Source organism: Macaca thibetana, chromosome 10, assembly GCF_024542745.1.
Source record: "Macaca thibetana thibetana isolate TM-01 chromosome 10, ASM2454274v1, whole genome shotgun sequence".
NCBI lineage: Eukaryota > Metazoa > Chordata > Mammalia > Primates > Cercopithecidae > Macaca > Macaca thibetana.
The window spans coordinates 54999262-55023183 of NC_065587.1; the positions used below are offsets into that span (position 1 = coordinate 54999262).

Consider the following 23922-nt stretch of genomic DNA (forward strand, 5'->3'; position numbering starts at 1 on the left):
CATTACACATCCATTATACCAGGGAGGTTCACTGAGTTACTTGTGGCTCAGCCTAAATGCAGACAGTTGGGACCTAATAGCAGAGCAAGACCTAAACAGCAAGACTGTCAATCTGAGCTTGCAGCGTCACTCTATCTGTGGTATAGGGACATTAAAAACAAGTCAACTACTCCATTGAACACCAATACTTCACTTTTCCCCTGATAGGACTTTCCTGGTCTCACTGATCCAACAAAGCAGGTAGGCCCCCACTAACCTTTGGTTGAGTGTGGCTTCAACAGGTGGAACAGCTCCCAAACTAGGGACAGAAGGTGCCCATCTGGCTTGTCCAGCCTCAGAGTGGCAAGGAAGCACTAATTCTAATCTCGGGCTAAAAAAAGACCTCTCTATCCTGGTATTTTTCTCTCCTTGTGGTAGTGTGGATGTTTCCAGAAGGGGCAAATCCCATGAGGAACCAGCTCTGCAGGCCACCATACAGTATGAGGACAGGTGAGACGCCAGCTTGGTGATGACCAAGCCTTATGCAACCATAGGTTACATATTTCACTGGCTTGGTTGTATCTCAGGGTTAAAAAATGGGGAAGGGATGGGGGGCTTGAATACAATGCAAAATAACTGTCCATACGAAATCTTAGAAGTCACTAAAGAGGACCTAATACATGCATGGTTTGGTGTGGAAGGTAGAGAGATACCAAGTAACGGGTGGAAAGAGCCTGTTTAATTAATGGTAATTTCTTCCCCTGTATAACACCCTGACTTCTGGTCCTAAATAATGAAATAAAACTGTTTGCCTATTCTTAAAGAAAAGAGAGTTAAGTGTGATCAGAATAGTTAGCTAGGTCTGGTAGCAACACAGATGGTGGTGACACATCAATTCACAGGCAACTAACTGATAAAATTTTTATTTCACTTTTGAATTTTTACACTTTTCCTGATTATTCTGTGTAAGGTGAAACTAGAACTGTTTAAAAGACATACACAAATCTAGTACATCAATAACCAGGGATTTTTCTTTTTTGCTATACTATTTTCACAACCACGGGTGTGCTTGCTAGGCAATATAACCATCACAGAAGCAAACATTAGGCAGAATACTGGTAAGGAAAAACAAAGCAAGAAAAGAGCTACCAGATATACAGACAGGCTTGGTTCCACATTCACTACTGCATTTTCAAGCGCCAAGTATTAACTGCACATTTTTGTTCAGCTAGAAAGGAGGGATTTTTTTTTTTGTTTTTTTTTCTCTTTTTTTGGTTTGTTTTAAATCAGTGCATAAATTTTTCTTTTCTCATTTCAGCAGATGGACAAACAGATGGACTCTACAGCTAGGTGGAATATTAAAGGTAGAGGGGTGATCCTGTGAGACTGACAGGCCTGACTTTTCTCAATTCTCTCCACTGCAGTATCCACGCAACTTCCCTGAATATAGGGTCTCCTTAAACACATCTGAGCGCTGAGCTGGATGAGTGCACTTGAGAGACCTGGTGACAGGCACAAAGAGCATGATCAGGGCCAGCCTCAATACAGGGAGGAATCATGGATATTTAAAAATACTTTTTTGATTCAGATCCTGGTATGACTGAAGAGCAACACCGTGTTGAGAACTGGAGGAAGACAGAGCTCTGGTGCCAGAAGCTCTTCTCAACTCTTTAAAGCCAGGCTTGCTCACCAAGGTGCTCAGTAATGTCTCTCACCCCTGCCCATATATAGCATTAAAAAGTGAACAAAAGACAGATAAAGATAGAATTCAAAAAAGAAAAAAAGTAAGGAAGCAGAGGGACAGAAACTTAGAAGAGAAAACCAAGGTCAATAGTCAAAAAAGGATGGTGGGAATGAATGTATAGATTTCAAAATTTAAAAGCCCCGAGCTAGGAAGAACCTGAAAACTGAGTACTCCTCAAGTGAAAGGCAATCTCTACAGAACATCATTCCTTTTTTTGTTTTTGTTTTTGTTTTTGGAGATGAGGTCTCGCTATGTTGCCCAGGCTGGAGTGCAGTAATTCACAGGTGCAACCATAGGGCACTGCAGCCTTAAACTCCTGGGCTCAGGTGATCCTCCTGCCTCAGCCTCCCAGTTGGGACTAGATGCACGCACCACCACGCCTGACTCAGGACATCATTCTTAAAGGTATTATCCAGGAAACAGATAAGGTCATTCATAAAACACACGGCTTTTTTTCTTTAGCTCAGTGTTAACAATGAAAATAGATTCCATTATTGAAGCACAAGTTGCAAATTCGTAACATAGTGAACATACTGCTGTAGGAAAGGGGGTTCAGTCGGGTGTGTTATATGAGCACTTGAACTTTTCAAGGTGTCATAAGCCAGTTATCTGCCACAAAGAATTTCCATTTCAGGATTCGAGTTTCCTCAGAGGAAGACACTGTGGACATTTGTGGTAATGAACTTTTAAGTGGCAACAGCCCAAACAGATCAAGTGTCTTTAAGCTCCGAACAACGGCAGCATTACTGAGAATTACCATTAAACTCAAATGCCAAATGATGTGTGTCTCACTCCAAGTTCCAGCATCACAATATAATCTCTATAACTTTCTGTACAACTTTACAATGGAATTGTATTTCAATGATTATTTTGATATCAGATTAAACTTTCCAAAAAGTTACACATAATTCAGGTCTATTTTTTCTACCAGTAAAAGTTCTGCTAAATTACAAAACCCCATAATCACAGTGTTCAGTTTTTAAAAAATTAAACACACAGTAATCCTGTCAATGTTAATCAAAATCAAAACTTCGGAATGCCGTGGCATTTATGTGACCAATCTGAGTTTTAGATACAAATACCAGCTGTTTATCCCGTGAACCATTTTTCCTAGGCTGAGGCTGTGAAAAATCGAAAGTCGACGTACGATTCTTTTTTTTTTTTCTTTTTTGTTTTTATCGCACAAGGGATATATGTGGAGGGTACAGAGTGACACTGAACAGATCACGAAGCACGAGAGACATTAGTTCTCTCCCTCCCCAGCATCTCCTTCGTCTCCCTGGTTTTCCGATGTCCACAGCTGCAAGAGAAAGAAAGTATGATCAAAGCAGGGCTACTAAAAGTTGCCTACGTAGGTGGTCCAGTATGTATAATCTTCTCTCAACAGGTGAAAATTATTCCTGTGTCACTGCAGACAGGGATGACTGCAAAGGTCAAAACTTCAGCAGTCATTTATAACAAATTTAACAACTTAAAACTGTATATTTAACAGGGCACAAATCCCCTCTTGAAGATAATAGTGAATGATTAATAAATAGGTGAATAGGACAGAGACTATAAACCCTGTGGAAGTAGTACTTACAGTGAGATTGTCCCTAAGTAACTGCATGATCAGAGTGCTGTCTTTATAAGACTCTTCATTCAGTGTATCCAATTCAGCAATTGCTTCATCAAACGCCTAAAACAAAGAGCCTTTAGCAAAGAATTCACAAGTTCTCTGGAGCTAGTTTAACCCACTTTTTTTCTGCTAAGTGAATATAATTTATCTTCTTGTACAGTACTTTGGAGGAACCTAGGCTATTATTACCCTGTCTGTTAGCTGTTTCCAGCAAAAGTATAAGGTATGTTTACAAAGCACCAACCAACAATGACAGAAATTCCGAGATAAGAACTTTGCTATACCTAATAAGCAAGCAGTATTACTGCTAAACCTAGCACAGTCATTCTGGGCAAACTCATGGTATTTTTTAATTACCAAAGACATTTCTAGCAATCTTCTATTTAAAATTATTTTTTAAAAAATTTTTGTTTTAAACTAGAACTCAAAAGGTCTGGATACAAGGGATACAGTGAAACTCCCATCACTAAATCTGATTTAAGTGATGAACTTTAAGGCACCTTTCCCAAATAATTTTTTTAAAAAGGTGTGTGCATGTTGAGAGACTACAAAAAAAACGTAGAAAAGGCTAATGGAATAATATGGAAGGTAATCCAACACACAACAAGAATGTGGTGTGTATTTCTTTTATACAACTATAATCTCAAATCTTGGTACAAGAATGACAATGTATAACCAAGGCCCAAAGCTTGGCAAGAAACAACTAACTACATTCACCTGGAACTTTCTACAGCCACCCCACAAAACACAGTAATCAAACAAAAGTCAGCAGTACGTATTGAGAATGAATTTAAAAAGTAACAGATCTGTATTTATCTCATAAAAGATACACTCTCACCTCCAGAAAATCTTTCAAAAGAAGTCCAAGACAATGAGTATGTTCAGGAATAAAAAGAAGTTAATAACACAAGCACTGTTTTGCTATGGTTAGATAGCACAAAGGGTCTTTCTCACCGTTTTTGCCAGGCTGCAGGCCTTTTCAGGAGAGTTTAGAATCTCATAGTAAAAGACTGAGAAATTAAGTGCCAGACCAAGTCGAATTGGGTGTGTAGGCTGCATTTCTTTCTTACTAATTTCAAATGCTTCCTGGTAAGCCTGCTGGGAGTTCGACACAGTGGCTATAACATAAAGATTAAAATATTAAAGGCTCGGTTCTTTCATAGGTATCACACATTGGACCAACTATCAAATTATTTTCTTAATCCCAAATTGGGCAGCAGCAATGACCTAGCAAATGAGGTGTCAGTGTCTCTGCCATTCAGTTATACATTTGTTAGATATTTATTCTAAACCAAGTTGTATATTAAATGCTTTGGGGGAAAATAATTATGGCAAAGTCTACTAAAGCAGTTAAGAAATGCAGTTATAACCTTTAACAATACAGAATGTGAAAAACGATATGCTCCAGTGCAAAGATCACAGGCTTTAACTTTAATTCCCAACTCTGACTCCATCGGTCTGTGGCTTGGGCAAGTAAAAACCTCCATAAACCTCAGTTTATCCGAAAAATGGGCAGCCTGCCACCTAACTCGTAAGGTTGTGTGAAGAGAAAGTGAGACTGGAAAGTACTTGGCACATAGGCACTTAATAAAGTGTGGTTAAGATTCTCAGCATCACAGTGATACATGTGATAAAAGCAATGCATCACTAGGGCAGTTTCATACTACCAAGCATAAAAAGTTTCACCACTAAAAAGAGAGCTAACAAATAATACTCAAGATAAAGAGCTTTTTAAATATACTGCGCACCAGATTTTTAATGCCCTCCATATTTCCCTGTCAGATAAATTTTTATTTGCCCACCCATGACCCCGTTCATCACAATGCTGTAGTCTTTTAAATTCTTAGTACTGTGACATTGGTGTCTATGGCAAACAGACAAAGCAAAATTGTTAAAAGTCCCTGTGAACGAAGACTGGCTCCATTACTGGTCAAATTTCTTAAGATACTACTTACTTTGTTTGTTGTCTCCAGATGCCACTTCAGAAAGATACCTAAAATAATCTCCTTTCATTTTCAAGTAGAACACCTTACTTTCTGGTTGTGTAGCATTGGGAATAAGATATTTGTCCAACAGCTCCTAAAAAATGATCCACATTAAGAATTTAGAATTATTCACAAGATGTTAAAACTATGTTTGAGATTCAAGATACACACTACTGCTTCTAAATAATTTTTTGGAAGATTAAAAAAACACCAATTTTCGTCCAAGCTACTAAATGTTGTTTAGCCCAGGTCATAACAGCAGATGCCTGTATTCTTCTTTTAAAAATCACTTTGACCATCCATAGGGGATAATTAAAGTATAGCCATACAATGAAATGCTTTGTAGGCCTTTAAAATGATGCAGAGCTACACCGATAATGGAAAGGCTCTCAAAAGAAATGAGTGAAAAAAAGCAGATTACAAATACCACAAGAATCCTATTTTAACATTAAGATACATATGTGTACATGCTCACAAATACACAAGGGAAAAGCCTGGAAGGAGTATGTTAATAATGGTTCTCTGGGTGGTAAGATTAGAAGTGATTTTTACTTTCTTATTTATATTCTTCTGACTTGTTCTCCCCACCCTTTTTAAACCCATAAACTGGTATTACTTCTATAATTAAAGGGGGAAAAAAATCTTTCCTTAGGAGGAAAAAGATGATAATACAGCAAAACTGCCAAGAACTAAGTTTAAAGTCAATCTGACCCGGGTAGAAGTCCCTCTTCTGCCACTTATTATCTGTATCTGTATGACTCTGGACAAATTACCTAATCACCTTGAGCCTCAGTTTCCTCAGCTATATGAAGGGTCATCTTCTAGGGTATAGCCATCTTCTACGGCAATTTTAATGATAAGGAAGTTGACATACATAAAGCGCTTAACACGTTGCCTGGCACGTAGTAAGCACTCAAAGAGTAGCTAATACTATTAATAATAAATTCCTTTAAACATTTATGCTTACAACAAAAGTAGTTCTGAAGGAGTCCAAGCTTCGTATACAGAGCAATATTTTCGAAGAGTTGTTTTAGAATGTGGCATCCTGAAAAACTGGTTAAGAGGCAGTAAGTACCAAGCTCTTCTTCACATTCTTTCAGATGCTCTTAAAAGTTGGTCTACATTTCATGAATTATGGAACTTTCTTGCCCTTGGAATGCATGACACACTTCATCTGAATACCAGATGTACCTAACATTCAGGAATTAGTGCACCATTAACAAACCCCCAAATTACCAACAGGCAACAAATTTAATCATGACACTCTTATGCCATGAGTCTAATAAAAAGAGAAGCTCAATGCAAAGCTAGTTATAAGGGGATTTAATCAACCAAAGTGAGAAGATGCAGGGGGCGGTAGTCGTTTTAATATTCTTTGTAGACAGACAGTGTGTAACTCCTAATGGGTTAGGGATAAGGGGTGCTGCCTGATGGCTGACACGCTTTGTACTGGTTTTCAAAAGGAGTCATGGGCAGTAACTAGGAAAGGGAGCCAGCAGGGAAGGAGGTAGGTCCCCAAGTGTGAATTCCTTTTCCCATCAAAGCAGCCCTCACTGTTCATTTTTACCTGATTTCACCTGGAAGAAAAAGAAAGTTCCCAATGGGCTCAGGATGTGGGGGAAAGGCATTATGATTATGATTTGTTTTAGAGTACGTACCCTTCCCATTCAATCCCAAGTGGTGGCCAGAGGGAATCAATCATCTGACTAAGGCTTATGTAAAATACAGGAGAGGAGGAGAGGAGAATGCCCCAAACACTCTGAATTTGGCTCTGGAATGCATGCCAAACTTGATGGATGTGCCTAACTTTCAGACCAAAGCAGGACAGTGCTTACAGTGTGAAGGCATGACTGGGGAGAGGCTGAAAGGCAGCTCAGCTTTTTCATCTCCCTCCCCTACTGGTGATGACATCACTACTCTAATATACACAATAGCCTATCTGTGGCTGTATCTATTAAAATCCTGTCTATCTGGCCTCAATTTTATAAGATGGAGGGATGCTGAATAAATGTCACTGTTTTTCACAGGTCTTTTTTATAAGAGAGGAAAATATCTCAGAAGTGATGTACAACCTCTGATCAGGCAATACGTGACAAAAATTATATTATATGCTTAAAAATTAGTTGTAAATCACTGGCAGCTTTCCAGTATATTCAGACACCTCTCTCTCATAAGCTGTTTTGAGAGTCTGCATTTATACATTAAATTAATACTATTTAGAAACCACTGTTCAAAACAGAAGCACTGGCCACTTACCAGAACGTCATTGCAGATGTCCTGCAGTTCTGCCTCTATCTTCTCACGGTACTCTTTGCCCATCTGCTGCTTCTTCTCATTCCGCTCTGTTTTCTGCTCAATGCTGGAGATGACACGCCAGGAAGAGCGGCGGGCGCCTACCACATTCTTGTAGGCAACAGAGAGCAGATTTCTCTCTTCATTGGAGAGTTCATGCCCCTGTTCTGTGACTGCCTTCATGGCTGCAGCCATATCATCATAGCGCTCAGCCTGCTCAGCGAGTTTGGCTTTCTGTACCAGCTCACTTTTATCCATTGTCATTCCCTAGAACAAGAGCAAGAGAAAAAGAAAGAGCAAATGTCAGGCTTCGTGGCCCAGGAAACATGTGTGTGAATCTTCTTCCAACCCATCTGGATAGCAGCATACTGAATGTGAAACATCTCGTTCCAAATGCCATCAACAATACTGATCATGTATTAAACACTTCTAGGGTTAAGTACTTTGCTAAGGCGTTTATATTATTTTGGTCAAGTAATCTTCCCAAAAGTCCCACAGAGTAGGTATGTTCGTAACAACTCCTTTCCCCTTCTTATGGGTGAAGAAATGGAGGGTCAGGGAAGGCAAGTGATATGCCCAGAGCAACATGCAAATAGACGGTAGAGAGCCAGAACTCCAGCTCACATCTATCTGCCTCTAGAGCTTTTGTTTTCTTCCATTAGCCTAATTCACCTGCCTGGCACATAGAGACTGCTTAATAACTATCTCTTTAGAAGTTTATGCTTACTAGCCAGGTGCGGTGGCTCACGCCTGTAATCCCCACACTTTGGGAGGCCAAGGCAGGCAGATCACGAGCTCAGGAGTTTGAGACAGCCTGACCAACACAGTGAAACCCCATCTCTACCAAAAATACAAAAATTAGCCAGGCGGGGTGGCAGCCACCTGTAATCCCAGCTACTTGGGAGATTGAGGCAGGAGGATCGCTTGAAACCAGAAGGCAGAGGTTGCAGTGGGCCAACATCACGCCACTGGACTCCAGCCTGGGCAACGGAGTGAGTCTCAAAACAAACAAACAAAAAAAAAGTTTATGCTTACTATATATATGTCCTTGACTTCTCTCAGTAATTGTCTGGTTTGTCTGTTTTAATGACCTTAATCCAACTATATCCTGTAATACAGTAAGTCCTCTCTTCACTGTCCTGTAAGGAACTCTGGTTTTGACTAACCCTGTTTTTCCCATAGTACAGGAAAAAGTAAGTATGAAGACTGCTTCAACCAATCCTGAAGCAAAAGATATGATTTTAAATGATCTATCTGGCTGCACCCATCAAGCAGTAGATACCTGAAAGATGGGAAAGATTATTATCATATCTTCTGTAATCTGCTAACTTTGTTACTAGGACACACTGCACAGGAAGAACATAAACTAAGGGCAGTCAGACTTGGGCTCTATCTAGCACTAGCTCTGCTACTTACTTACAAGTGGCATGACCTTGGTTAAATCACTTAACCTGAGAGCTTCAGTTTCTTTACCAGGCAATGAGAACACTACCCAGGGCTGGATGTGGTGACTCAAGCCTGGGATCCCAGGAGTTCAAGATTATCCTGGCAAATTAGTCTCTAACATAGTAAGACCTCATCTCTACAAAAGAAGAAAAAATTAGCTGGGTGTGGTGGTGTACACCTGTAGTCCCAGCTAATCAGGAGGCTGAGGTGGGAGGATCACTTGAGCCCAGAATTCCAGGATGCAGTGAGCCGTGATTGTGCCACTACACTCCAGCCTGGGCAACCAAGTGAGACCCCTGTCTCTAAAAAAAAAAAACACTACCAACTCTTTCAGTGGGCCTGTTATGAGGAACAAAAGACCTGATACATGTGAAGGCACCTTGAAAAATATAAAGCATTATATAAAAATATCAGGCACTAATTTTGTATATGGTATAGGCTGCGAGAGAAAGCGGTATATAACAAGATGTAGAGCAACAGAACTTGAAACCATAACTGAATTCATCTGAACCATAACTGAGTTCATTTAAAGTTTTTCTGAAATAGACAAAAATCCCAGTGACTTCAGTTTATCAATTTATCAAATCCATACACCAACCAGTGAATACCTCTTATCAACTCACCACAGTCAATTCCCCACTGCAATAATCACAATAATCACCATTTACAGAGTGCGGTCGGTAATTTTAATAAGTAATTTTTGGATAAAATAATTGAAAAGTTATTTACTAAACAAGAAGAGTTAATTTTACGTACTGTTGGTTTAAATATCAATATATCAATCTGTGCCACACAGTATAAAAATACGCTAATATCTTGAAGTATAAAAACATGAAATACTACTTTAGACAGTAATAGTAATGTCAGGTTTTTTTGTGTGTTTTATTTGTTTGTTTTTTTGAGACAGAGTCTCACTCTGTCACCCAGGCTGTAGTGCAGTGGCGCGATCTCAGTTCACTGCAACCTCTACCTCCAGGGTTCAAGCGATTCTCCTGCCTTAGCCTCCTGGGTAGCTGGGATTACAGGTACTTTCCACCGTGCACAGCTAACTTTTGTATTTTAAGTAGAGACGGGTTTTCGCCATTTTGGCCAGGCTGGTCTTGAATACCTAACACCTCAGGTGATCTGCCCGCCTTGGCCTCCCAAAGTGCTGGGACTTACAGGTGTGACCAACCGTGCCTAGCCAATGTCAGTATTTTTAAAACAAATTCTTTCATTACTATGTACATGGTATCATAATTTAAGGCTCTGAAAATGATTATTTGTTTGGAGACGGAATCTCACTCTGTCACCCAGACTGGAGTGCATGCAGTGATGCGATCTCGGTTCACTGCAACCTCCGCCTCCTGGGTTCAAGCGATTCTCCTCAGCCACCCGAGTAGCTGGGACTATAGGCATGCGCCACCACACTCGGCTGATTTTGTATTTTTAGTAGAGACGGGCTTTCACTATGTTGCTCAGGCTGGTCTTGAACTCCTGACCTCAGGTGATCTGCTCGCCTCAGCCTCCCAAAGTGCTGGGATTACAGGTGTGAGCCACCGTGCCTGGCCTGTGCTATTTTAAAATTAATCATTTTCGGCCAGGTGCAGGGGCTCATGCCTGTAATCCCAGCACTTTGGGAGGCCGAGGCAGGCGAATCACAACGTCAGAAGATCAAGACCATCCTGGCTAACAAGGTGAAACCCCATTGCTACTAAAAATACAAAAAATTAGCCAGGAGTGGTGGCACGTGCCTATAGTCCCAGCTACTGGGGAGGCTGAGGCAAGAGAATCGCTTGAACCCAGGAGATAGAGGTTGCAGTGAGCAAAGATTGTGTCATTGCACTCCAGTCTGGGCAACAGAGCCAGATTCCATCTCAAAAAAAAAAAAAAAAATCCAAGAAAGTATGACCTCCACTCACAAAATGGTTTTGCCTCAAAAGTCATTTCTGTATTTTCAAGAGAGAAATTCTACACACAGGGCCCTATCACCTAAAAATGTTTTAAGGGAGCACAATAAGATACACTCAAAATCTAGGTGATTCAGAAAGAATTAATTCTCCAGTTCCTAACTATGATTTTTCTTCCTACTATTATCTAAATCACATGCAGAGCTGTGTCTTATATAAGGCTCACTAATTGTAAGCTTACACTCAGCGAGGCAAGTCTCACTTTGATCCATCTGACATCTTCACTCACAACACTAGAATGAAGCTAAGGCAAAGAGAGTAACCCTCAAGAAACATTCCATTTGTTCCCTTCTATTTCCCAGAACCCCCACAGCAGTTAGAAGAGGCCATGTGGTAGTTCTGTCCAATGAAAGATAAGTAGAAATGATGCTACTTCCAGGCTAACACTGTGAATATCCTACATGTGGCTCCCCAGGCTCTCTTCCCTTACAGCAGCCATTGAGAAGGCCATGTATTCTAAGTGGTACAGTCATGCAACTGCAGAGTTTTTGTCAGTGTGAGTCCCTGGGTGACCATATAGTGCAAGCCTCCTGCAGACCTGCATTGGACATGCAGGGTGAAAACAAAAGAAACTTCTGTTGGGTTAAAACATTGAGATGCTGGAGCTGTTGGTTACCACAAGACAACCTGTTCTACTCTAATACAAGGACATCAAAAATACTCTATCACCTTAAAATTATATAGTCGGCCCTCTGTATCTGCAGGTTCCAGATACATAGATTCAACCAACCGCGGTGGCAAATAAAGACGGAAAAAAACACAAAATAAACAAGGATCTTCAGATTTTGGTATCCCCGGGTGTACTGGAACCAACACCCCCCGGATACCAAAGGATAACCACTGTCTCAATACGTCTAACTTTCTTCACCATAAGGTCTTTGAGAGCAGGATAATAAATATCTTCATCATTAAATAACCCTACTTCATGGTTCCTGAAAGTGCCAGGTACACCAGAGAGAAGCCAACTTTCAATGACCCAACAACCTTTAGAAAATTTCCAGTCTTGGGCCGGGCGCGGTGGCTCAAGCCTGTAATCCCAGCACTTTGGGAGGCCGAGACGGGCGGATCACGAGGTCAGGAGATCGAGACCATCCTGGCTAACACGGTGAAACCCCGTCTCTACTAAAAAATACAAAAAACTAGCTGGGCGAGGTGGCGGGCGCCTGTAGTCCCAGCTACTCGGGAGGCTGAGGCAGGAGAATGGCGTGAACCCGGGAGGCGGAGCTTGCAGTGAGCTGAGATCCGGCCACTGCACTCCAGCCTGGGCGACAGAGCAAGACTCCGTCTCAAAAAAAAAAAAAAAAAAAAAGAAAATTTCCAGTCTGTAGAGTAATTCGAAGTTAGAAGTCACTTAGAGGCCCACTTCAAAGTTCATAAAACAGTACCTGTGAAACTCTACCTATGGATGACTCCAAATCATAAAGTACTGGCCAAAAGCCAATTCACAGTTAAGCCATCCCATGTGGTATCATAATGGAGTAATAAAGGATTGCTATTGCTAAATAATGCCATCAACCTCTTCAGCTCAACTAGGTCCCGAAATTAAGCTACCCCCCTTTTACTTCTCTCCTTCTCAAGCATTAAAAGTTAAATCATACTACTCCAAAGAATCTGGACTATTCAATGCGACCTCCCAAAGATGCCTTCCCTATTTCCTAAAATAAAATGTACCCTTTTCTGTTTGGGGTCAGCTGTTTTATGCTTCTCTGAGATTATTGCAAGATTTCTTAAGAGATTGAGAACCATCATGGCAAGATAAGACTGAATGCACACCTTTTAAAAATCTGTATCCATTTATCTGTTTCAAATGTTTTTAATTATACACATACAGAAACAACTTACAACAAACAAAATCCATAGCTAAATGTCCTGATGGCTACTGCTTACGTAACTTTTGACTTATATAACATGGATTTTGAAGCAACTAGACCAATTTCAACAGGAAATGGGTTACACAACACCCAGCAGTTTGGAGGAAGGCAGCAAACAAAGGAGAAACGAAATTGTTCCTATTTCTATGTCTACAATAAATCTCCCATCCAAAATCTTGCCCTAGTGGCACTGCTTTCAATCACTCAATTACCTACAGTCCCCTCCATGCCTTTGCTATAAGACCCATTTTCCTATAACTCTGATCAAGTCACTTCCTGCTCAAAATTCTTTAAAGTTCCCTGATGCCAAAAGCAGAGTCAGATTTCCTCCCCTATCAGTGAAAGCTTGTCAGTCTATCTTCCAGACCCCCACATCATGCCTTCCACATCATATGTGTTTCTGCCAAAATGGTTTTCTTACATACAAAGTATGTTTTTCTATCTTTGCTCACCAAGCCACTCCCTCTAACCGGAATGGCTTTTCCCAAATTTACTCTGCATACAAGATTCTTCACAGTGTGGCTCAGATACCATCCCTTCCATGAAGCCTCTCTTAAGCTGCTTAAGCCACACACATGTGCCTATTCACTTAAAATGTGGCTAGTACCACACATTGAAATCATATTTTGTTCATAATGGGTTAAGTAAAAACAGAATTAATTTCACTTTAAAAAAATTTTTAAATGCAGCTACCAGAAAAATTTAAATTACATGTGGCTTACATTCTATTTCTACTGGACAGCATTGCTCTAAGATGAATATATTCTCACAAAGCATTTCGCTGATATCTGTCAATGTCTTATCACGTTTCTTCAGTACTAAAATTACTCATATAGTATCTCCTATTTCCCTTCCTACACCATAAGCTCCTTTAGGCATATCTCCCACAGCATCCTGTACATAATGGATAGGAATAAGTATCTGCTGAATGAACTAACTGATCCTGAAATGTAAGCATCAAACTGCAGAGTTGGAGAGTTCTCCCTTTTCTCAAATAATTCAAAGCACCTATTAGCCTCACAAGCATATTAAATCTTCATTACATTTGTACTTAGTTCCTTGGATTTCTGTGCCCTCTGAAATTCAAAGAGTAATTCCAAAATTACTCTTCCAGTTAGGCATGGCGGATCACATCTATAATCCCAGTGCTTTAAGAGGCCAAAGATGGAGCATCACTTGAGACCAGGAGTTCAAAACCAGCCAACATAGTAGGACCTTGTCTCCATAAAAAATTAAGTATTAGCCAGGTGTTGTGGCTCATGCCTATGGTCCCAGCTACTTGGGAGGCTGAGATGGGAGGATCGCTTGAGGCTAGGAGGCCAGGGATGCAGTGAGCCATGATTGCACCACTGCACTCCAGCCTGGGTGACAGAGACCCTGTTTCAAAACAAACAAAAAATTACTCTTCCTAAATTACCTCTAGTCTTGCCTTTGTCCTTACCCAGTAACTTTCAACGACACCCTTTGGGCTTCTCCATCAAATTTAAGCTCTACCTGGCTTTCAAATTCCTGATAAATTGTCTCCTCTTTACTTGTTTGGCTTTCTCATCCACTATTCTCCAACATGTACCTTTCTCTCAGGCTAGCCAGCACCACATGCTCTATAAACACCATGCTCAAACATGTCTGAAACTGTTTTTGTCATCTAGCGTGCTCTCCTATTTACTGCTTGCCTATCCAAACTGCATCCATTCATCTAGGGCTACAAACCCTTCCCTGACTGCCCTTACCTTGCCTATGACTCCGAATATGCTTACAGCCTATTACACGGTCTAGGGCTTCTTTATGTCATTCTATGATACAGATGAGTACTGTAACATTTACAGCTTCACTTGTGTGCCCTCAAAGGAAAGCTTCATATTTGTTTCACATTTAATGCTTACAACTGTACTAAGCACAAAACTCATATGCAAATGAATATCAAGTTTTTCTACAAATCATTATTGGGAGAGCACAAGGAACACAGAGTACCTATATGTAGTACAGTCAGAAGGCAGCAGGACTGTGTGACACAGTGCAATATGCCACTATACAGCCATGTAAGCATGTTAAATCTCATTCCAATCCATAAAATAAAGATGGCATCTACCTCAGGAGAGTTGCTGTGAAGATGAGGGGCAGGGAATTAAAGAATACTAAATGTGGAAATTTTCCTTGAAAAATGCATAGTGCAAAATCAAACTGAAGTACTATTATTCTTCTCCACGACTATTACACTGTAGTAGTCCACAAAACCATAAGCTTGAATTTTCTTTTCAAATATATAATTTTGTGAGAAGTAAAAGCAAAAATCTAGATTAATCTTGTATAGAGAGTATGTTATGTTAAAATGAACACACATGTTAACTGTAGCTGAAGTTTATCCGTTAGTTTCTAATTAAATTTTCTAGTGATATGCCATGATGGTTTTTAATCAAGACCTACTGTTGTTCCAAGACTTTGAATGAGGTTCCCACTAAAAAAAAAAAAAAAGTCAGCAAGATACTCTTTATCTGTCTCCTAAAAAGTTTTTGAAAGACTATGGTCTCATCATCAGGCCTGGCACCACTACAGAAGCGTCAAGATACTGGGGCAGGCAAACTCATTAGAGGCCACAAAGGGCCCAACCCTGCAGTAAGTCAAGAGATTTTCCTTGTGCTGGGCACATTTCAGGAAGAAACTGACATGCTTGAGAACAGGAGCTCTCCAGCACACCTACATGATGATGATGGCTGTCAATCTGTTCCAAGCCACTGGATGCAGCAAGTCAGGACTGGGAAGCATTTGTTGATAAACGCAGAGATTGCTTAGTGAAAAAATGGAAGCAAATCTAAATATCCAACAATATGGGAATGGTTTAAAAAATAAGGAGACTGGCCAGGTGCACTGGCTCACACATGTAATCCCAGCACTTTGGGAGGCCAAGGCAGGCAGATCACCTGAAGTCAGGAGTTTGAGACCAGCCTGGCCAACGTGGTGAAACCCCATCTCTACTAAAAATACAAAAAAATTGGCCGGGGTGATGCAGTACTGTAATCCCAGCTACTCGGGAGGCTGAGGCAGGAGAATCACTTGAACCCGGGAGGTGGAGGTTGCAGTGAGCCAAGATTGCGTCACTGCACTCCAGCCTGGGCGACAAGAGTGAAACTCCATCTCAAAAAAAAGGTGGGTGGGGGGAGAGATAGATGGTACAAGATTACGTGGCCATCAAAAGAAGAGCTTTAATGTCATAAAAAGACTTATTTAAGAGCAATGGAGGCTGGGGGGAGGAAGTTGCACAATAGTATTTTATTTCTGTAAAATATCCCCTCAACAGCAAACAAACCCAAAAAGAAAGGTTAACACCAAATGGTTAACACTGGCTGTCTCTCTGGGTAATAACATTATTATATCCTCATTTTCTTATCTTTCTGAATTTTCTTCAAGTATGTATTACTTTTTAAAAATTTTGGTACTATTTATTTTTTTAAGAAAAAAAGTGTTTTTCTGTTTAAAAAGAGAAATCAAGAGTGCAGATAAACAGCTATGAAACATAATTCTAAAGGTACTCTTTCTTTGAAGAAAATCCTAAATCAGATAATAAATGCTGAAAATAGAGGATCTAGGAAACAGCCTAGCCCCTCTATCTCAATTCCTTCCCCAAGGGATATCTTTCTAGTCAGGGTCAAAATACTGAGAAGTTATTTCCCAGTGGCTAGAGCAGATATCCTAGGATAAGAATCAAAAAAGAAAAGAAAAAGAAGACTACCTATTGCTAATCCATTTTTTTAAATAAAGGCACTACAAAGATAGAGTTGAAAATGACAGCTGTAGCCTTTAAAAGTGAACATGCTCAATTCTAAAATAATAAGCTTTGAGTTTAATAATTTGCTGGAAATTTCAAATGAGGACTCCATTATTATATGCCAGGAATTACCCAAGCTCTATACATACAAAATATATGGTGGGGTCTGCTTCTAGCAAGCCTTACATACACATCTGAGCTTCTAAAGAGAAAGTAGGTGATTTTTCTACATTTCCACATTGTAACTTATCTGAATCTGTTTTCTCAGTGTTTAAAGGAGACATTAATAGCTATCAAATAAGATAATGAACATAAAATGCCCATATAGTGTTGGTTAGAATAAAGGCTCATAGCCATTCTTATTCTTTATTCTTAAGCTACCTCACAAAAATGTAACACATATAATCCAATGTGTGCTGAAATAACTACAAAATGAAAAACTACCAAATTTCTAAGAACTCTTTGGATTACTGAGAGGAATTTAAAAGAAAGCAGTGTAGTCCTCCCCTCAGCGAGCTTAAACTCTAGTGGTAGAAACACAAGAAAAGAGCACATGTATATCTATTATGCATCAATTAAAAAAAAAAACAGCACATGTTTAAGGGTTACAATGCCTCTCCTTAGAAAAGCAACCAGACAGAATTAGAGGAAAGAGGTTTAAAGGTAGCTAGGTCATGACTTAAAAAGAGATGTTATTAATAAAGTGCATGTATGTTTTTCTAGATGAAATAAAAATCAAAGGCCAAAGCAGATAAAGAAATGAGAACAAGGAAGAAAACTGACAGGAAAATCTGAAAAATCTAGGCTCAAATGTTTCAATGGGGTAAGGAACTGATCACATATTCTGAACAGCATTCACAGATGTACCATTCTAGATAGAGCATCCACAGCACTGTAAAGTAGAAGTTTTAGTTCTGGAGTCACTCTGCTGAAGAAAAATCAGATGCCAAGCTACTGCAGGAGGGACTGAGAAAGTCAGTGGGACCAGGTGGTTAGTGGGTGTTACCCAGAAAAAGTTAAGCACTCCTGGCTCTCAGAGAAAACTACTCACTAAAAAACACCCACTATAAAAATGTCTGTGTGCCATTCTACACATAAAATTTAGAGTCCTGTAATAAATTTAATTCCATTCAAACATTTGCAGGTTCTTTGTTAGGAAACAAAACACAGCATATCTGTAATACAAAGTCCTTAGCACTATGTCCAGTGAACACTGAATTTGGAGAGAAACTGCATTTCTATTATTTCAAAATCCCTTCCCCTCTTTCATATCAGTTGTTGAATTTCACTGCTAATTATGTCCAATTAGCCATGATTAAACTTACTGAGGGTGTTAAGTAACAGGCGCAAGGTTACACATGTGACTTAATGGTAGATATGACAATAAATTGACTTCTTGACTTTAAGTAATCAAACAAAAAGACACTATGTTAATTCTGATCCATAAAGACAGTCCAATTGGTTGACCTTATGAATAGATTTCTACAGTTTGGGGCCCACTGACATATCGAAGCCAATCAGTCTGAGTTACCAGTACCGCACATCAAGTCCATAGGCTATGTGACCTCTGTGAATCTGTTTTCTCATCCATAATACAGGCAAATCTCGGCTGGGCGTGGTGGCTCATGCCTGTAATCCTAGCACTTTAGGAGGCCGAGGAGGGCAATCACTTGAGGTCAGGAGTTCAAGATCAGCCTGGCCAACATGGTGAAACCCCGTCTCACTAAAAATATTAAAAAATTAGCTGGGTATAGTGGTGGGCGCCTGTAATCCCAGCTACTTGGGAGACTGAGGCAGCCTGAAGACAGAGGCTGCAGTGAGCTGAGATCATGCCACTGCACTCCAGCCTGGGCAACAGAGCGAGACTCTGCAAAAAAAAAGATAGGCAAATCTTCTCACTAGGGTTCCTGTAAGGAGTAAACCTGTTTATGATGCTAAACATTAAGCACTCGAATAAATGGCAACCACAGTACATTCCACACAAAACTTAAAAACAAATGGTCAGCCAGTGAAGGGAAACTTACCATATACCTCATTTATTTTACACGTACTCTGCTTCTGAAAGACTTTTAAAAGAAAGGCACACAACAATTTCCCTATGCCTATTTCTAAAATGGCCCTTATCACAGTTTACTGCTATGCAAGTGTCTCTGCCGGTTCCCACACTGGATTGTGAGCTTAAGGTAGGAATCCAGACTTCTATCTTTGGACCCCCAATGTGGAGCACAAGGCCTAGCACACTGAGTGACTACTTGATCACCTGATGCATTCTTAAAAAGTGAAAAAGCAATTATCTCCTATGTGGACAGAGGAAGGTAGTGCACATCTGACCTTTAAAATATAGACTGTTTTTATAGTCTTAGATTACTTTTTGAAAACAGCCAGCCAGCTCTAAATCAGGAGGCAACACTATACATTTTGACTAATACTTTTCAGCTACCAATCATTGTATTTATAGATTCAAACTGACTTTTTTTTTTTCCTGAGATGGAGTCTCGCTCTGTTGCCCAGGCTGGAGGGCAGTGGCGCGATCTCGGCTCACTGCAAGCTTCATCTCCCAGGTTCACACCATTCCCCTGCCTCAGCCTCCCAAGTAGCTGGGAGTACAGGCGCCTGCCACCAGGCCCGGCTAATTTTTTGTTAGCCAGGATGGTCTTGATCTCCTGACCTCGTGATCCGCCTGCCTCGGCCTCCCAAAGTGCTGGGATTACAGGCATGAGCCACTGAGCCCAGCCAATTCAAACTGACTTTCAACAAGCCTTTGGATTACTTTCTGTTCATCTCCTCCATTCAGAAGTCCAATCAGTTCGCTATATAAAAAGTTCACTATACAAAAACCCAAACCAGCTAACTCGTTTAGTAAATAATAAAAATATCCATCCATCATTTATGGCCTGCAAAGCACTCAGGGATTCCTAGAAACGCATTTGATCCTAAGTATCCTATGAGGCAGGTGACATCGTCCCCTTTTATAGACGCAAAGAGTTAACTCATTCAGGGTCACACAGCTATATATGGCAGGTCTGGGATCTAAACCAACATTAATTTTAAAATTAATGTTCTTGCCTTTATGTAACCCTATATCCTAAAGATTAATTATGATCTCCAAAACTCATTTAAGGAAAAGGGAATTGCCAATTTTTAAAAGAACTATACAAAGTTGTTACAGTGAAATTTTAAAACTGGCCTATTAAGCTAACATATCTACCTTTAAAAACAAAAACAAAATCAAGGAGTTAAAAACAGCATAAAACATGCCAAAGACTCATCAAAATGTCAAATTTTAAAGGAAAGCTCTTAGCTGAGGGCAAATAATAATAATAGGACTCATATCTACTTTATTGTAGCCTTCAATCTTCTTGTCCTGATCAAGGCCATTTGGAAATAACTTCCTGTTGGTTCTCTTAGGGAAAACAATAAAATAACCAGTAAGGGAAAAACTTAGATAATAAAGAACTGGCCAGAATTTAAAAAAAAAAAAAGAAGTCAACTAACCTACAATCTGCTAGGAATGACTTGAGGCCATTGATCATTTACATCTCATTATGAGTATTAGATACATATAACCATACCTCTATTAGAAAATCTTTTAGTAGAGAAAGCAGTAATATGATTGGCCTTCAGCACACATATCATGACACAGAAAGCACTTTTAGTCTGTTTCCTCAAGTATTCCCCTCAGAAAAATTCCCTCAGAATCCAGCCCGTTAGTTTCTCCATCATGACATACAGATGACTGCTAAGATCATATTCACATAGAGATCAAAAGGATTCTAAAGCTTAAAGGTTGCTATTATATAACCATAATTTCTTGCCCCTTAAACTAGTGAATTGTCATCTTTCCCTAGAAAAATGTAGAAACAAGGAACTTAAAAGTACCTTTACAAGGAAATTTTAGTTCATTCTCTAAGGTACCAGCATTTAAAGGAAAACTCAGTTTGTTGGCACTGAAAGAGCAGGTAGCACAACAGGATGTTTTAATTTAGAAGTTTTTCTCTATTTACGTAGATATATTTCCTCATTTCCTCCTTGCCAACAAAAATAAGAAAAATCTGAACATCTACTGATAAAGTAGTATGATAAACAAAAATTAATGGTCATAATCAAATTCTCTTAGATGAAGAACCTAACATTCTATGCCAAAGTAGCTGATGACTTTCTCCCTAGTATGAAGCAAGTACTAGAAAAACTGGATTGTTCACAAGCTTGCTTCCTGATGCATGCTAACAATATCATCCCTACGGGCCAGAATGGGTATATGCTCCACAATAAATCGTCCTGTATCTATCTTCAAAAATAGCTAGTATTCCCATTCAAACGTTTACTAGGATTGGTGTGAAGAAAAATTAAGGACTAAATGGTGTTCACACAAAACATATACATGTGCTGTCTCTACCACACGTAGAAATCTATAATACCATTCCTTACAACCAGATCATCTGGTTTCATTCCTGGTTCTGGCACTTACCTTGTGCTGTGTGTGAGACCTCGGGAAAATTATTCTTCTCAGTGCCTTAGTTTCCTCATCTGTAAAATGGGGCTAATAGTCTTACCTTTCATTGGTTGTTATGAGGACTGAGCTAATATGCTTAAAGTGCTTAAAAGAAAGCTTAGCACACAGTAAGTACTGTAAGTGGTAATTATTATTATAGACTAATTGATACCACCTCATCAGATAAATCACAAATGGATGGATTCTATATAGATGTCCATGAATAGCACATATGCTATGTCTAATCTATACACGTGTATATCCATGCAGATGGTTAAACATCTATTGAACCCCAACTATATCCCAGATGCTTATTTTCATTGAGCTTGTCACAACAAAAATTATCCAAAGCTGCATTACCATTTGCGCTATATAGATGAGAAAATGATTCAGAAAGACTAGATTTGCCTACATGCAAAATAAAGTCCCATAATAATATACCATTTTTTGAAAGCAACTTGTGTACAAAGCAGGGTTTAGTGTCATCAGATGTTAACTGGAGAGAAAAAGCCATTAATAGTGAACTCTAATTAAAAAACCAAAAGCTTATATTTAACAATTTACAGTTTATAAAAAAGGCTTAATGATAACCCTGGAGATAAGAAAACTAAGAACCATACACTAACATGCTGAAGATTCAGAAAGCTAGAAAATATTGCAGGCAAGATTTCAACCAAATTTACCTGACTCCAAGTCCAGTGCTCTTCCTGCTTCTCTATCCACAGCCAAATGGGCAAAATGCACTTTTTGTAGAGGCCCAAATCTCTGGAGACTCTGCCTAGAGAACCAGCATCGTGGGAATTTGCTCAGCCTGGTTTTATACAGGCTGCCTCCCTGATCTATAGTGCTCCAATTCTAAAATGGCTTCAATATAGCAAGCACTGCAAGACGGGAAATGTACAAAAGATTACAGGGTAGGAGTCATACTCCAGGGGCTGGCAATCCATATTTGCTACTGATGAATGAGGATATTCAATTTGAAAAAAACTAGGTGTAGAGTCTAGGCCAAATCACCTCATTTCTCATAAAGACTTCATCTGCAAGATAGGTGAATGGTTTCTTATCTCATTGGAGGGGCAGGCTAGGAAAATAATTCTGCAGTTGCTACAGGATTATTTGCCTTCCATTTTGAAAGCCACACTTAAATTTCTAACTTAGGTCCAATAAGATTGACAGGTTGTACACTCATACACTTCGTGTTGCCAAGGACAGGAATCCAAGAAAAATGAGGGCTCAAACAAATGAGATATCCCTAAGTAAGAAATAGGGTACCCTGGAAGCAGTCAAGAAGAAATTCACCAAGAACAAATACTTATATAAATTTCCAACATGAAAATGCAAAAGCTGCAGCGTCCAGCTCCATAAACTGCATCTGTGTCTGGCTTCATATGAACTGACAGAATGAGAAATGCAGACAATTTTCATATTCTTATAAGTGCTTCACCTTTCTGTTTTGGCTTCCGTGGCAGGCTGATTTTATGTTCATAGCATCATCTTGCCAAATTCCATCTCCCACACAGGGTAAGCAAAATCAGGACCTGATGCTATCTAGCCTTACCAAAGAGAAATGCAATGAAGGCAACGACAAGAGACATGCATTTCACAGAAAGGTTGGCAAATTGCTTACCAAGGCTGCCACCTCTGGAAACCTCATTATATGGGAGTTCTCCATTTGCGGCAAAGATGCACTCACCTTCCCACCTCTTCTTCCCTCCGCTCCCCACCCCCCGACCAGGAAGCCACCGGGCAAATTTCAGACCGAAAAACGTGCTAACACACAATAGGGGGAATTTGGGGTAAAGACACAAAAGAATTTGGCATTAAATGACGGTAAATACTGTGGGAAAATATTCCGATTCTCATCCCGATATTTTTTCCTGGGGATCCGGCCTGACTCAGTAACCGGCTCCAACAAACACATTTTCTTGATTCAAACCCAATTCCCTTCCTAGGGAATCTTGGGTCCTGCCAGGCTCCATAACCAGTTAAGGATGATGAAATGGTTTTACTGCAAAATGGGAGGGGGTTCCCCCACTGCTGTCTCCCAAGGTTAAACCCCTTACTCATCCAGGAGGAGTCAAACAGGGGGACTGGGGCTAGAAAACTCACCCGCGTTTGATTAAATTTTAATTTCTGGAAACCGGAAAGCACGGAGCAGAGGTGACTGGGCTGAAGAGGACGGTTCTTGCCGACCAAGACGCAGGGAGGGGTCGCGTGAGGGACCGAATCAGATAGTGAGGGAGAGTCCGGGACCCTCGGCTCCGCTGTCCCTCACGGTGCAGCACAGAGTTGCACCCCGCCCGGCCGGCAGGACCTTAGGCGGCGAGGGAGGCCCGGGCCTCTCCAAGAGGTAAAGGGCCCGGCCCCGGAAACAGGGAGGGGCCGCTGCGAGGCCTGGCCTCGCCGCCGGCGGCCGCGCGAAGCGGAAGAGGCAGCGCACCGCTATCCCCCGGGGCCCACCCGCTGGGCCGCCGTCGTCGCAGCTGCCAAAGAGGGGCTTCGAATTTGGGCCCCCGGGGGCCCCGGTCGGACCCCGCGCCGCACTCACCGTGGGAGGGCTGCAGGGAACAAAGACCCTTCCGAGCAAAGCTCCAAGCGAGATGACCTCTTCCTTCCCAAGCCCACTCCTCAGGCAGCGGAAGCGGTGCCTGCAGTGGCTGCAGCGGCGGCGACTACCCCGGCTCCGGAATCGGCGGCGGCGGTGGCGGCAGCTCCACTTCCGCTCCGGTCACCACTTCCGCTCCGGTCCTGGCCGCGCCCCGCCCCACGCCGTGTTCTCATTG

At 40.7% G+C, this 23922-nt stretch overlaps 1 protein-coding gene across 2 annotated transcripts; it reads right to left on the reverse strand.

The window, feature by feature from the left end:
• Window positions 1-886: 886 nt before the first annotated feature.
• Window positions 887-23922, reverse strand: YWHAB (tyrosine 3-monooxygenase/tryptophan 5-monooxygenase activation protein beta). Of its 2 annotated transcripts, none has more exons than XM_050806576.1 (6): window positions 23688-23922; window positions 7583-7885; window positions 5297-5420; window positions 4296-4459; window positions 3306-3401; window positions 887-3023 (listed from the first exon to the last, which is right to left on the reverse strand). In XM_050806576.1, the coding sequence occupies exons 2-6, from the start codon at window positions 7880-7882 to the stop codon at window positions 2967-2969; spliced, it is 741 nt and encodes a 246-aa protein (XP_050662533.1). In that variant the 5' UTR covers window positions 7883-7885; window positions 23688-23922; the 3' UTR covers window positions 887-2966. The 2 variants fall into 2 exon arrangements, with proteins under 2 accessions (XP_050662533.1, XP_050662532.1); XM_050806575.1 differs by lacking the exon at window positions 23688-23922 and adding an exon at window positions 22767-22880.